General features: G+C 37.2%; 1 protein-coding gene across 3 annotated transcripts in view; it reads left to right on the forward strand.

Moving 5' to 3' along the window:
- far1 (fatty acyl CoA reductase 1) overlaps positions 1–16,341 on the forward strand; it is a 38,619-nt gene that overhangs the window by 17,855 nt on the left and 4,423 nt on the right. For all 3 annotated transcript variants that reach the window (XM_079810076.1, XM_079810074.1, XM_079810075.1), the window contains 9 exons: positions 4,169–4,389; positions 5,818–5,993; positions 7,855–8,034; positions 8,197–8,374; positions 8,460–8,504; positions 8,605–8,732; positions 8,854–8,921; positions 12,384–12,555; positions 16,083–16,212. In XM_079810076.1, the coding sequence (XP_079666202.1) occupies positions 4,201–4,389; positions 5,818–5,993; positions 7,855–8,034; positions 8,197–8,374; positions 8,460–8,504; positions 8,605–8,732; positions 8,854–8,921; positions 12,384–12,555; positions 16,083–16,212 (1,266 nt within the window). In that variant the 5' untranslated portion in view covers positions 4,169–4,200. The remainder of the gene's footprint in view (positions 1–4,168; positions 4,390–5,817; positions 5,994–7,854; positions 8,035–8,196; positions 8,375–8,459; positions 8,505–8,604; positions 8,733–8,853; positions 8,922–12,383; positions 12,556–16,082; positions 16,213–16,341) is intronic.

Consider the following 16,341-nt stretch of genomic DNA (forward strand, 5'->3'; position numbering starts at 1 on the left):
TGAATTAAATTGCTTTTATTTCTATAACACAATGACAGTGGGGATAGTGCCTTGGTGGGCAAGGAATGTAATTGGTGTGCGGCCGAACACAATGTAACACCAGTAACAACAGCGACTACAGCGAGTGATCAGCTTTCAGGGTTAGAAAATGCCAGCCTCTCTATAGGGACCGATTTCTTTTCCCCAGTGTCCCTGAACTTTCTTTTTAGCCTTGCTCCCTGACAGTTGGACGCTGTTTAATGCCAGTGTCAGTGCAGAGGCAGCTTTCGGTCCTTAGTCACAGAAGTGCTGAGTGGCTCTTGGAGAGAAATCACACTGCACAACATCTTGTCTCGCCTTCTGGAATAATCCACCTGACCCCTACAATTAAACCGCCATTAATTTAGCTTTAGATTGGCTGCTTGCCCTTAAGGCAAGTGCATCAAAATAACCCATACACTTCACTAAATGATTTTAAGAGACTTTTTTGATGCAGATTACACCCTGCAAGTCTGGAAAGAACCCAGGATTTGCTGCCATACAATGTCAGACTCTGGGGTGCATGCAGCTGTGGAACTTGGCACCAGCGTTATGCAGCAAACAAAACAGCACATGGCCAGCGTTCCCACAAGCCAGCGGGAACTTGTTATACTGAGCGGCCTGATAAGTTTACGGAAAGGATCGTGTGATGTGGCTGGACGCATTAGGAAGAAAGTGACAGGCTGAGATTGAAACCGCATATATTGGGTGTGTGTTATGTTAATGTGAGCCTTAAAGGGTACATAACACACAGTTTCTGCCAATCTCATGTTAATCTTGAGGACCTATAGAGTAGGGCTGTACGATTAATCGAAAAATAACAGAAACCGACATTCAGAACCTCTAACCGACGTATTTTTCCCATGTCGGTTATTTCGGTTTTCACGTGACTCCGCCCCGTCAGTCACATCAAGTGCAGTTTGAAGGCACACACAGAGATGCAGGAGCAGTTATCTGTGTTTATAGATGGATGCCCAGAATCACTATAGTAACTGCATGTTTTATACAGTTTATACAGGTCAGTTAATTGCTGTTCTTATAGCCTACGCGCTGACACACACACACACACACACACACGGCGCGCGCAAGCCCCAAAGCCAGATCGCTTTCACTTTCGTGCTCATAAAGTTTGTCAAGTAGCCTATGCGTTTAAAGGCTTGCCAGTTTCAACATTTAAAGCGATTGTGCACTATTCAAAAACAACAATACGGAAAACTTCTCCGTTCAGTGCTCAGCTTCTTTCTGTTACACAGAGCTGTGTCGCGTGACTCGCGTCTCTGATAACGCGCGTGCGCGCGCCCTGAAGGCAGATCTTTCACCTCCTTCCTCACAAAGCTTGTCATTTGTATGTGGTTTAAGCCCTGCCTGTTTGAACATTAAAGCGAGTTTCGACCATCAGATGTGTATTATGTTGAACTAATGCCTGATATATTGTGACAAAAGAACACTCAGACAGAAGCTTGCACATCCCGTGAAGATCGAGCACAGAAACGCAGTGTCAACGCCGTCCTGTGACTAAAGTAAAGTCACTAAAGTAGTTCAGAAACTCAACCGTTATAGGCATACATTTTAATACCTTTGCAGTAAGTACAAACCACAGCTTAATAATGAATAGAGACGGTATGAGTAATTCACACACAATCACTCTCTCATTGATGCATTCAGATAAATGTAATGTAGGCCTATGTGCTAATGTATCTGTATCTGATGTACAACAAACAGAAATCTGTCCCATGAAAGTGAACCGTTCCTTCAAGTATTTTAAAATCACAAAGAAATGCACTTTTTCATTAGAAAAAAAAATTCCACCTTTTAATAGTAGAAAATATTTACAGTACAAACCTTATCAGTTAACTTACTCAACCTTATGAGGGCAAAAAAAAAGCAAAGCAAAATAATCGTTCATTAATCGTAATCGAGGTCAAATGTTCAATTAATCGAGGTTTTTATTTTTGGTCAAATCGTTACAGCCCTACTATAGAGTAGTATTGTATCCTTCATATCTCTGAAGAGTCTTTAGTTTTATCATATTTATAAAAGACTGATACGCTCTACTGATTCTTTTCCGAAAGCAGCCGAACTCGTGGAGGCGTGCAGTGGGCGGAGCTAAAGTCACAAGCGCACACATACACAATACATCATGGCATTATCACTGGACAACATTTGATTCACTATACGTTTGTGTTGTTTACATTAAATGCACTTACGCGGCGCGCCGATTGCCAACAAAACGCAGACATTTGATAGAGTTTCACTCACCGCCTGCTGTTTTGACTCGTGACCGGGTACAAGGTATTCTTGACAGCGCTGCTGACAGCTACCGTAACCGAACAAAGCTCGTTGATGGGCGCTCTCTCGCTCTGTTTGATGCTCATCCGTAGGGCTAACGGTTTGACCTCTCTGCGAGCGATCTTCACGTGATGTGCGAGCTACTGTCTGTGAGTGTTCGTGTGTCACAATATATCAGGCAGTAGTTCAACATAATACACATCTTATGGACTAAAATCGCTTCAATGTTCAAGCTGGCAGGCCATAAACACATACAAATGACAGAGCTTTGTGAGGACGCAAGTGAACGTGATCTGGCTTGCTTCAGGTCGCGCGCGTTGTCAGAGACACGGCTCGGCTCTCTGTGTCACAGAAAAAAAAGCTCATGACTCTTGAACGGAGAAGTTTTCCATAACGTTGTTCTTGAATAGCGCACAATCGCTTTAATGTTCAAACTGGCAAGCCTTAAAACTCACTCAATTGACAAACTTCATGAGAACGCAAGTGAAAGTGATCTGGCTTCGCGTCTTGCGCTCTGTGTGTGTATCAACGCATATAAGAACGGCGATTAACTTGCCTGTATAAACTGTGTAAAACATGCAATTACCATAGTAATTCTGAGCATCTATAAACAAAGATAACTGCTCCTGCGTATTTCCATGTGCCTGCAAACTGCACTTGATGTGACTGACGGGGCGGAGTCACGTGACTAAAACCGGAATAACCGACATGGGAAAATTATGTCGGTTAGAGGTTCTAAATTTCAGTTTCGATTAGTTTTTTGATTCATCGTCCAGCCCTACTCATTTGGGAGAAGTGCCCATACAAGGAATTTCGCCCTTTATGACGTCATACTAGGCCATACTCTGAAAAAAAAACTTTCAGAAGCATGTTTGAATCCTGAAGGGAGTATATTTGGCACAGAAATACTCTGTCAGATGTCCAACAAAATTCTTTTTTTTTTACATTTTGGCCATGTTTAGCATGAGAATCCAACTCTTTAACTGTGTAAGTCAAGTGTAAGTGTAAGTCAGAATGCATGAAATAGCATTAGACTATTATAGAAATCATTCTATATGCTAATTTGCTGCTCAAGAAACATTTATTATTATTATCAACATTGAAAACGGTTGTGTTAAATATTTTTGAGAAAATCATAACCTTTTTTTAAAGATTCTTTGATGAATAGAAAGTTCAAAAGAACAGCATTTATTTGAAATAGAAACATTTTGAAACGTTATAAATGTGTTTACTGTCCTTTTATCCAATTTAATGCATCCTTGCTGAATAAAAACATTACTGTCTTGAAATCCTACTGACCAGAAACTTCTGAACAGTAGTGAATGTGAATTGCTGGGCAGGTAGAAAAAATCTTTACTGTTATTTGATTACATATTAACTAAGTATCTGCTGTGGATGAGCTGTATTGGCTTATCAGTGGACAAGAGATAAGAATAATAAACCTGTGTATTTTGTTGCGATTTTACTACGCCATTACGTTTGTCCAATCAATTAATGATATGTTAAACAAATTTCCGTTCGATGCACCTAAAGGTCATTTAGGAGCACTTGTATTGACCCTGCTGTGGTCCGGAATGGTAATACAACACCGCCTCCTAAGTGGGCATTACAGATATTTGAAATAGTCTCAAGCGGTTAAGACTTGAGTGACATGCAGTAATTGTGGACTGAGATCTTGTCAGGAAAGGAAGGAAGTGACCTCCATGAAATATTTACCGCAGACTGACGAAACATCACGATTTCTGAAGCAATGGCTTTGAGCTTCTTTACAGTTCCCTATTTGGGTGAGGTCCCTTGTGAAATGTGTGCATATTTGCAGTGTGTGATACCATGTGGCAATGTTTCTCTTGGTCTTTTTCAGGGGTGTAACAGAGGAGGGAAGGTGCACTCAGAATGGTCACCATTCCAGAGTACTACGAGGGGAAAAATGTTCTCATCACTGGGGCCACAGGCTTTATGGGGAAAGTACTTCTGGAGAAGCTGCTACGCTCCTGTCCCGCTGTCAAAGCTGCCTATGTGCTTGTCCGGCCCAAAGCAGGACAGGCACCCCGTGCCCGTATCGCTGACATGACCAACTCCAAGGTGAGTAAGTGCAGGCCTGAAAGATTGTTGTATTTATTTTAATTTGAATTCAAATTTGATTTTTACACTTGGCATAAAGCAAGGCAAAATATATATATAAAAAAAAGTCTGTAGGCAGTCATTTTGGCCTTTTGGAATCAAAATGTTTAATTCAAGAATTAAAAAAAGGGTAAAAATAGTTCAATCTATTACAATTCTACTATTATTTTTACTTAAAATATTTAAGCAATGATGCAAGCAAATTGTTCATAAATAATGAATCAAACATAACTCTAAACTGAGGTTTACATCAGAGACTATTAGAACGAGAAGATTCTAGACAAACAATTATTTGCTAAGTTATTTTAGTATTATTAATATCTTATTTTAGAATTATTTATATATTATTCTAGTATTATTAATATTTTTAATTAACCTTTATTTTATATTTTGTTTATATTATTATATTTTTATTATTATTATTATTATTATATTTTTTGGTCATTCTTATAATTTTATTAGTTTTTATTATATTTAGCTCTTAATTTTATTTGATTTCAGCTTCATTTTTATTAATTTTAGTAGTACTTATACTTCGTTTTTTTTTTTTAGCTAATATTTGCATTTTTAAATTTCAGCTTTATTTGAATAATTTTAGTTTTAGGTAACAATAACAGCACTAATTATTTGTTGTGCTGACAAACTGGATTGTCGTGCTCTATTTTTTACATCAGTAAATTATTGTAATGCATGGTAAAAAAAATGTTAAATGACATTGATGTTCAGTAATCCATATACCTCATATTTGTAAGTAAAAAAAAAAAAAGACATGATAGCATGATTATCTGTCAGTGTTGAAATTTTTGTAAGACAAGAGGGGATCGTGAAATTAGTCACGCTATTAACAGTGACGTGTGTGTGTGTGTTTACTCTGAGTGTTCTATTCTGGAAATTATTTTGGCTAAATATTTGAATATTTAGAAATATTCCTTAAAAGTGACAAGGATCATTTTCCCAGCAGCATAAGGAGTCCAAAAAATATCTTTTTAAGGAGTTTTCATCTTCTGGATTCTCTTAATGCAGTTGAAATCAATGCCTAAACTAAATCATATGTCTTTGCTTACTTCTTAATGTTTAAAAGTATGGATTAATGACTACGCCACAGATGCACTATGTGTGTTACAGCAGAGCATGTAGATTTGCAGGGACTCGCGGGATGCTTTGAACACTCTAGATTGCTCTGATAAGTCTTTATCTTTTACTCTATTTGCTCTGTACACAGTTATTATTTGCTCTTTACACAGTATATCTGGCCATATCTAGGTAATGTTGATAGCATTGTTTCACGGGCTGTGCGTGACAGAAATTCATATGCCTTCACTGTAGTGCTTGGCTAGACTGTGATATGTGATTACGGTGAAAGTGATCTTGAGCCTTTAAATGTTTCAGCTTTTTGACAGACTGCGGGAGGAGCAGCCTGATTTCGCAGAGAAGATCGTGGCAGTCAACAGCGACCTGACACAGCCAGACCTGGATCTGAGCACGGAAGACAAGGAGACCCTAGCAGGCTGTGTTAACATAGTGTTTCACTGCGCTGCCACTATCCGCTTCAACGAGCCTCTGAAGTAAGCCGTAATCTCCTCCCACAGGACAGAACAAACCTACAGCTACAAATTTAGATGCTTCTGATTATTTAGGTGGTTACAGCACAGGAAGGAACTGATGGGCCATTTTCAACTAAAAATGGAAAACTTTTTATGCAGTTTGGCCATTCATTTACAAGAATATTGCAATTCACACTAAGAACAACTTTCTCGCTGCATGTCACCAGTGGGCGTTCCCACTACTGGTTGACTACTTGGTGCTACATATACATTTTGGAAGGAAAAGTCTAAATATAAATGAAATCAGTGCTTGAAATGCCTAATATTAAAGATGAACGAGGAACGGTGAGTGCTCTATGGAGACATATCATAAATTATAGGACAGTTATGCCTGGTAAAATTATCTTCTCCTCCATCATACCTCGGCACAGAAGAGCGACAGATCACAAATGCCCTCCACTGACTTAACTCCTATTGGTTGTCGCTCCCAGAAGTCGCTCTTTATTTGCATAAAGTTGAACAGATCTCAACTTTGTTGCATCACTGGACGCCTCATCCAGTCGGCAGCGGTCCCTGTCGCTCGTGTCGCCGAAAATCGCCCACTCCATTGAAATGGATTGATTGTGTCGCTTGTAGTGTGAATGCAGCTTTATTGTATATTGTTTATTATATTAGTATTGCTATTATTATAATTATTGTTAATTCTAATAATAATATAAGTATTAATGATGCATTAAATGTATTATTTATGTTAACTACAATAATAATAAATATTATAAAATAGTACAATAAATATTGTTTTTTATTACTTTTGCTATTGCTATTATAATTATTGTTAATGCTAATAATACAAGTAAAATACATGTATTATTTATTATAATTATAATAATTGTAATGCTAATTATAATAATACATGTATTAATTTTATATAATACATGTATTAACAACAACATCAATAATAATAGGAATCATAATTTTAATATTAATGATAAACTGTAATATATATATTATATATAATATACATATATATATATATATATATATAGCTTTCCTGTAGCTCAAACACTAGAGCGTGGCGCTAGCAACGCCAAGGTCATGGGTTCGATTCCCAGGGAAAGCAAGAACTGACAAAATGTAAAATTTGTACCTTGAATGCAATGTTAGTCGCTTTGGATAAAAGCTTCTGCCAAATACATAAATGTAAAAATGTAAATATATATTATTAGTAATAGTATTCATAATAAATGAGTAACTAAAATTGTATAATATATAATGAATGGTATTATTATTGCTAATAATAATAACATTCTGGAAAATCCAGAATACAATTATTGTATTAATAATAATATAAATGTATAATCATATTATTATTATTATTATTATTAATATTAGTACTATTAATAATAGTAGCAATTATAATAATTATTCATTATTGTTTTTTAATAATATATTATTTGAATATATAGCATTAGTAATGTATTTCTACCCAAATTCTTCTGTCACTGTGGCATTTTATTAGATCCAACCTGGACTGGCCAATTACAATAATGTGAAACATCCAAAATGCATGCTAAAGCCATGTTTATACTTTTGACACAAACACTTGCATTCTTTACCTAACTTCATTTTAGAGTGCTCAAGTAACACTGCTAACCCAGTAAGGGAGACATAAAATTTCCATTCACAGTATATATTTGCTTAACTGACTTATTTGGATAACCCAGTAAGTTGAAAGACTGAAACTACAGTTATTGCAAATGATCAAGATTAGATTTGGTCAGGTGGTTTTACAGAAATCGCAGCAGGTTTATCTTCACGCTTCTGCAATGTCACTGCCGTTCAGTGTTTTTTTTTTTTTTTTTTTCTGTCCCCTTTGCTGCAGAGATGCCATGCAGTTAAATGTGCTGGCCACGCAGAAGATGATTAGTTTGGCTCACAGAATGAAGCATTTGGAGGTGTTTATCCACGTGTCCACAGCCTACGCCCACTGTGACCGAGAGCTCATTGAAGAGGTGGTCTATCCACCACCTGTCGATTACAAGAAGCTTATAGACACACTTGAGTAAGTCTTTCCAAAACACTCTTCTTCTCTTTGGAGATCCTGCAATCTTATGGACAAAAGAAATTATGTTGCTAATAAAAAGACGCTATTTCCAGCAGGATTAACTAGATGCAACACTTTTTTGCTTTCCCCCACCTTCCTGGTTTTGTACGATGCTGACAGGTGGATGGACGACAAACTTGTCTCTTTAATAACACCAAAGCTGTTAGGTGAGCGGCCTAACACATACACGTACACTAAAGCCTTGGCCGAGCACCTCATCCAGCAGGAGTGTGGAAACCTCAATATCGCCATCGTCAGGCCCTCCATAGTGGGAGCCAGCTGGAAGGAACCATTTCCCGTAAGTATGCTCATTTCCATTCTCCCACTTAATTAAGAAATACTGCCTGGGTTTTGAACACCACTCTTTCTTTTCTCTGTCAAAGGGCTGGATTGATAATTTCAATGGGCCTAGTGGGATATTCATCGCTGTGAGTATCCAATTGCAGATTTAAATTGCAGTGCATCTGCATTTGTATGATTGTTATTTGGCACTTGATGTTAAAAGCGGCTTCTTTTCTGGTTGTGCAGGCAGGGAAGGGGATTCTTCGAACAATGAGGGCTTCAAATAGCGCTGTCGCTGACCTTGTGCCAGTCGATGTGGTCATAAACACCACTTTGGCCGCTGCCTGGTATTCAGGTTCCCAGAGGCACTCCAGGTCAGACATTCACACAAACACCAACAGGCACACTAAATCCCTCACGCACAGATCACCGGAAAATAAAGTCATGGAAAAAAGGCAGCTAGTTTTCTGACAGTGTCGTTTGTCTCCATCGCAGGCCGAGAAGTATGTTGGTGTACAACTGCACGACGGGTGGGATCAATCCTTTTCACTGGGGTGAAGTTGGTATGAATCACTTTTGCAAACAAATCGCTGCATGACTCAAATGTCCACATTGGCCTTCAGTGCTTAATTTTCCCATTCCATTTTTGCTCTCAACTGCAAATCGTAGAACTTGTCATGTTAATTGAACAAGCTTGAAAACCATGTCATGTTTGAACATGCGCACATGTATATTACGGGCGTTAGCTGGCTCATTCTTTTGTCCTATCTTTTATGGGAACAGATTTAACATGAATTTGAAATTGAGACGTCATCGTTTCCACTAAAGTGAAGTAGGGTGGGGAGGAATCAGATATGATAACCATTAAGTAGATTAATGATGGGTGTAGTGATGCAGTTTTATGATACAATCATTTCATCACTTTATGGGAAAAAAGTGACATGACAACAGAGTAAATCTGGGTCCATTATTATATATTTTATTATATTGCTAAACACATGAATTTAATCAGTTAATTATAATTTTTCACTGGCCTAATCAACATTTTTATTTTCACCATAAGCAGTGTTAAAATATAATTTAGTTGTCTCAAGTAATAACGCATTAAGTATTTACATTAATAAAGTTCAATTAAACTATGCGTTTGGTAATACACATTTCATTAATTAATTTCTTTCACATAAAAATGTACAACAAATAAATAGGTTAATAATGTTATATATTACCTATAATTTTATTATTATGATTATACTGTATTATATTACTAAATGCTTTATAAAATGTGATCCATATTAATCAGTTAATTATAGAAGGGTGTAACAGTTCTGTAAATGTCATTTGAGACAGTTAAATTATATTTTAACACTGCTGGTACTGATACAATCTAATATTTTTATTTGCAAAAATACCTTTTTTACGCAAGCATTTAGCTGCATACTGCATCAAAATGTGCTGTATATGTTTTTCTTTTTGTATGAATGTATATAAACTAGTAAATACTAATTGTATGATGATAAAGCATTACACACACCAAAGATTTTCAAAAATGAAATGCATATTTAATACTACAGGGCTTCATACTGCGACCAAATGGTTGCATTTTGCAACCTTTTTTCCAGCCGGTTTTGTTAGAGGTCGCACTGGTGCCGCCAGCACGTCGCCCAACTTATAAGAGCTGCCACTTCTGTTACATATGAGAAACAGCAAATTAAACGAAACCGCACTACTCGTTTGAGCTGCGCTACATGGACAGTTTATCAGCTCGAACCAATATTAGAGCTCAGAACAGGTTTACTCGTGGGCCGATCTCAAGTATGTGACACTGTTGCTACACAGCGCTGCGTGATCCAGTGAGAAAGCTTTTGAATTCACCCCAGAATTTGTAACATTGCTGCGAAATCTAGTGGGAAGCATTCAAATTTAGCGCAGAATTCCGTTATGAACCACATTAGATCAAACAGCGTTGCCGTGGAAACCAGGAGAAACATAGTGCCATGAACGAAGTTATAGAAGGCATATATATAATATATATATATATATATATTATATATTATATATTATATATATATATATATATATATATATATATATATATATATATATATATATCAGCACTCCAAAGCCTTAAATATTACTCAATTTTAATGTTATTTTTTAAAGTGATGATTAGTAAAACTAACACTTTGTGTCAAACAAGCACTTGTATTTAAAAAAAGACATGCAATTACCACTATAATCAGTAGAAGGCGGCAGAGGAGCACTTATTGACTTATTAGCCATTTGCTGATGTTAATAAAGTTAATTTTATCTGCATATCAATTCAAGCTCAGTGCTTTACTGTTAGATGTCCAATAAACAAACATGTAATATTATTAGTAACTGCACATACTAATGCAAAACAATGTTTATTTTAGGATTAAATTAACTTTCATTTTCCCCTAGCGCTACCATATCAGGTGCTGGCACCGCCATCTGTTGACCTTCGTGGCACCGGAGCTACTGCTCTCAAATGTTATTAAAGGAACAAGCCACTTTTTTTGAAAATAGGCTCATTTTCCAACTCCTCTATAGTTAAACAGTTGCGTTTTACCGTTTTCGAATCCATTCAGTCGATCTCCGGGTCTGGCGGTAACACTTTTAGCATAGCTTAGCATAGATAATTTAATCTGATTAGAACGTTAGCATCTCGCTCCAAAAAGTTTCGATATTTTTTCTATTTAAAACTTCTATTGTGTACTAAGGCCGACGGAAAATGAAAAGTTGCGATTTTCTAAGCCGATATGGCTAGGAACTATACTCTAATTCCTGTGTGATAATCAAAGAAATTTTAAAACTTTAAATGTTCCGTCTGTCTTAGTACTCGATGCAACTACGGAAGAGCTGAGTTTTAAATAGGAAAAATATCAAAACGCTGGTCATTTTTTTGAGCGAGATGCTAACGGTCTAATCAGATTCAATGATCTATGCTAAGCTATGCTAAAAGTGTTACCGCCAGACCCAGAGATTGGCTGAATGGATTCGAAAACGGTAAAAGTCAACTGTTTAACTCTAGGGGAGTTGGAAAATGAGCCTATTTTCAAAAATAGTGGCGTGTTCCTTTAAATGTCTGGAGCCCTGTACTAGCTTCAGTGAGAACTCTTTTGATTTGTGTACCATGTTTAGGTTGAGTGACAACTCTTTTAACCAAGCATTTGTTGAAATGCCGTTGTTACTGTTATTATCACAACAAACATGTCTCTACTGATCTCCTAAAACAGGTTTGACTCAGTCTATCGCTGTGATGAGTGAAAATATTTATATCTATTTACAGATATAAATAGATATTATAGACATTGAATGAACCATGGTACAAGAGTGTACTGAAGCATATTGTTTACATTTTATACTGGAAACATTTCATCCCTAGTTCATTAGTTAATATTCAAAAGAAATGTTTAGTTATAATCAGCATTGTGTTGCAGTTGGAGAAATTCATAGGACTCAACAATGCAGATTTTTTTTCTGCTGGCTCAGTCAGACTAGTAGTTCAGATTTATGGTTGCCCTGCCCAAATTTTCACGGCCCAAACAAACAGGAAAAAAAAATATTATATTATAATGTATCAGACCGATTGTATTTGTACATTTCATAAAATAAGATACTTTACTAAACTAAAGCAGTTACAATTAATACTTTGGTAAATGTATATATATATATTATGTTAGTGTTTCATATTATTTTAGTATTATTTATAGAATACATTTTTACTTTTTGTGATTAATTTAAAATAAATTAAAGTTCTGCTAACTGGACTGAAACAATCATGTCATTGTTGAGCCCTGGCTAATTACTAAGATGAATTATAAAATATGAATGGATTATGAAAATCTGAATTTAAAAATGATATTAATCCTATGCTAATTAAATAACCGTGATGCTTAAGAATGGAAGAAACCGCCAGAAAAGGTCAGAATGTTGCTTTATAACCCTGAACCAAGTCATGCGCTCATGTGCCGTTTACTGTTGAACCCGTTTTTGTCTCTTAGAGTACCATGTTACATCTACTTTCAAGAGGAACCCCCTCGAGCAGGCCTTCAGGCGGCCAAATGTAAATCTCACAACCAATCACCTTATCAATCAGTACTGGATTGCTGTAAGCCACAAGGCGCCAGCATTCCTATATGATCTCTTCCTCAGGATGTCAGGAAGAGAGCCCAGGTAAATCCGACCGCTTCGTCTCCGCTTCCTCCCCCACGCTCCCTCCTCCACGCTCGGTCTAGCCATCACGTGTCGTTCTCCGTGTCTTGGGCAAGGATGCATAACCCACTCGGAGACTGGGTTCTGCACGCTTCCCGTCCACGTGTGTGCTTAGCCGTGTGTGTGTGTGTAGCTCTGTGTTTAAAATGCTCTCGTATGTTGTATGCCTGTATTCCTTTTCGCAGAGTACTGCATTAACATGACGTTCAAGACCAACCCCTTAGAACAGGCTTTCAGACGCCCCAATGTTAATCTGCGGTCCAACCCTTTTACCAATCAGTACTGGACCACAGTGAGTCACACCCTTCCTGCCCTGCTGTATGACGGGTTTCTCATGTTGACGGGTCAGAAGCCCCGGTAAGGTCTTCAGTACCCGCTTCTCCACCCCTTTGTCCTCCTCCTTTCCCTCCCTCACCTCCACCACTGGGTGCTGGGTGCGTGGTGTGGCATGGCCGGCCGGCCGGCTGGGAAAGAAGCACCCAGCCTGGCCGTCTGCTCGACTTCATGGCATCGGACAAGCGCTGTTGGCGGGCTACCATTTAAAGTGCATGGAGTCCTGCACGTTTTTTTTTTTTTGGGAAAAGGAGATGGATCCATCCCATAATTCCATCTTTTATATTATTTATTATGTTTGTTCTCTTCTTCTGAGTCATGCCATTAAGTCTTCAAGAGAGGTCTTTTGGACTGCTCTTGTAGCACATGAAAAACATAATGGAAGCTGGGAATGATGTTTTGATCAACCAAGCCTGTACTCACCAAGCAAGTTGGAGTGCTCCGCTCAGATCAGATACGGACGGTTTACGTTAGAGTTTTCTGTCAAAAAAGCCAAACTGATCAGAGAACAGCACTCATAAGTAACCAATGGGGCCAGGTACCAAACTCGCTGCTCTAGGAATTGGTTTAAGATGGGGGCTTTCAAACTGGGGTTCAGGACGCCTGCAAGAATATTTGACGTGTTACTTTAAGGGTTTTCAAAGTAACCTTTAACCATATACAATATATACATATATTTAAATATTTTATCAAATTTAAAAATTTATGGAAATATGTATTTTTTTAAATGATTAATATTTTATCATACTTTTTTTTTTTATTCACAAAAAGGTAAAATATGTCTAGTTTAAATTTTTTATATTATTATATTACGATTCCATTTCAATTCTGTTTTCCAAAGAAAGACTAGTTTGGAAAATGTGTATTCTGTTGAATTAAACTATGGCATAAAATATACAGCTTCCTATATCTATTTAAGTGGTGGTCCTTCTCATCTTGGTGTTAAAAGGTTTGAAAGCCCCTAGTTTAATCCACTAAAATAAGATGACAAGGATTTTTCCTTCTAATTTTACATAAATAAAGCCGCGTTTCCACCGAAATAACCCAGAACAATTTGGCCCAGGAACTTTTTTCCCCCTAGACCTGTTACTGTCTGCGTTTCCGTTGAAGTCTAAATTACCGTGAAGATTAGGCAAATTAGTCCAGTGACGTAGGACAGCATGCGACTTTCCAGTTCCCACTGGAATTCATCCATAAGCTTAATAAAGCCTGAACCTCGTCTTCGGTTCATCTGTCGTATTTTTCTCCATTGTTGATTCGAACAGCAAACATTTCTTCCTGCACGCACCGCAATAGACATTTAAAAATGGAGGTTGAAATAAAATGCTGCGTGGAGTCTTTGAAACTTTGTGAACTTTGAAAAAGTACTACCTCGCGAGCAGGGACTTTTGAGTACCCGCAAATTCATTTTAGACCCTGTGGTCAAAACACACAGAGTACCACCCCCCAAAGTCCCTAGTTCCTGGAGAAAGTTCCTGCGGTGAAAAAGCGGCTAAAGATGGAAGCTGGATATTTGATCCATCCGTGCAAAAATGTTTTTAATTGCAGCGAGTTGGTGTGTTTGGTATCTGGAGAATGTTTGGAATTTGATTTTTAAAAGTTGCTGTTCTAATACGATGCATGTGGTTGTCATCCCCTATCCAAGTGATCTTGATGGGAAACTGGGCTTTTCTGGACATTTAAATTTAACTTACACAGTGCTTTGTCAGATAAAGCCTAATCAAATTTGGTCTACATCTGGTACAGTTTCTAGATGGAACACAAAGAGAAAAAAAAATCTCAAGTACATAAATTCGCCCAGGTGCCCTCCAAGATCCTTCAAGGCCTTAACCGTGTGATCTTTGCTCAACCAAAACATAATGGGAATCCACAGTTGTGTTTGCCAAAGGTTTGTGGTTCAAAAGTCCTGCAGTGGGATCTAACCTGAATCAACTAAACTACAGGATGAATGGGTCGAAGAAATTCTTTTATGTATTATTTTGACTAATTGAGGAGTATTTATTTATATATATTTGTTTTATTTCCTTTTCTTTCTTTTTTTACTGAGCTCCTAAAGGGACATTTGCAAAAATAAAATATACAGACTTTCTTTTTTACAGTATCCAAATTTGCACTTTTTACTGTACCAATCTTTTTTTATTACTAAATGTACTGTTTCTCAGCCGCCACAGAGTTAAAAAAAAAAATATAATATTAGAGGTACTGTCCTAATGAAAACCAAATTTTGAGCACTTTTTTTTTGGCAAATAGGACAATGCACACAGCCGTATTGTGGCAGCAGCCCATTTCGTGGCACAGTTTCTCTGCCGCCACAGAGGATGTGTTAAAGAGGACATAAGGCCACGATATTAGAGTTACTGCCCTAATGAAAGCCACATTTTTTAGAAAATAGATCTCTATTAATTCATGCACATCCATGCTCTCATTTTCTTCAAAGTAAGATGGCAGTGACGCACCAAGGAAAGAGATTAAACTGGAAATTATAACACGAGCACCCAATGTATACGCAAACATTTCTTGTGAGCACATAAAAGGTTTTTTTTAAATAATTTTTTTGCAAAGGTCCCTTTATGGGCTCCATAAGTTTGTGTTTTTATTTAGTTTGATTTTGTGCTTTTTGTTTATTTTTGTAACTTATTTACTGAATTTATCTCTATTTGGGAAAGCTAACCATTGGAAGCCTGTTTTTTCCTCCTAGTAAAAAAAAAATACTTTTTCCTCATACTTATGAATTTATATCTGACAATCTAACTTGATATTTTATAATTGCAACCGTAATTGTGACTTTATATCCAACCATGTGAATATATCATATTTCAAACTTTATTTTTCTTTCTTTTTTTACTCCGAAGGCAGAAATGGGCTTCTCTAATAACCTAAATTTAACATTTTTAACCTAAACATTGCATGGAATTAAATGTTTTGCTACTATCGAAAAACAAGCCATTTCAAGTCATTTACAAGCTGTGGTTTCTTCAAACTACTTTTGTAGTCTGTCTCCATCTGCATTTATTCAACCGAATGCCCTTCTGGGAATTAAATGAGGAAAAAAAAGACACAAACTACACTTCCAGCTCCCTTCAATGCTCATCTGAAGCTAATGGTTCTATTCTTTTCTCCTGCTCGTACGCTGCATTGTTTCCGTGGCGACGCAGGATGATGAAGACGATCACTCGGTTGCACAAGGCCATGATGGTGCTGGAGTACTTCACTAGCCACTCGTGGGTGTGGAACACGGATAACGTCACCATGCTCATGAACCAGATGGGAGCTGAGGACAAGAAGGTGTGTGTATATGTTCTATTAATACACTCACAGTCTTCCATTGGCACAGTTAAATGAGTTGCATCTGTGATTTCTGAATCATGGTTAAAATGTGTCTGTATTGTATATTGTCAATGAAACGTTCATCTC

The sequence above is a fragment of the Gobio gobio genome (genome assembly GCF_949357685.1).
Source record: "Gobio gobio genome assembly, chromosome: 25".
Lineage (NCBI taxonomy): Eukaryota > Metazoa > Chordata > Actinopteri > Cypriniformes > Gobionidae > Gobio > Gobio gobio.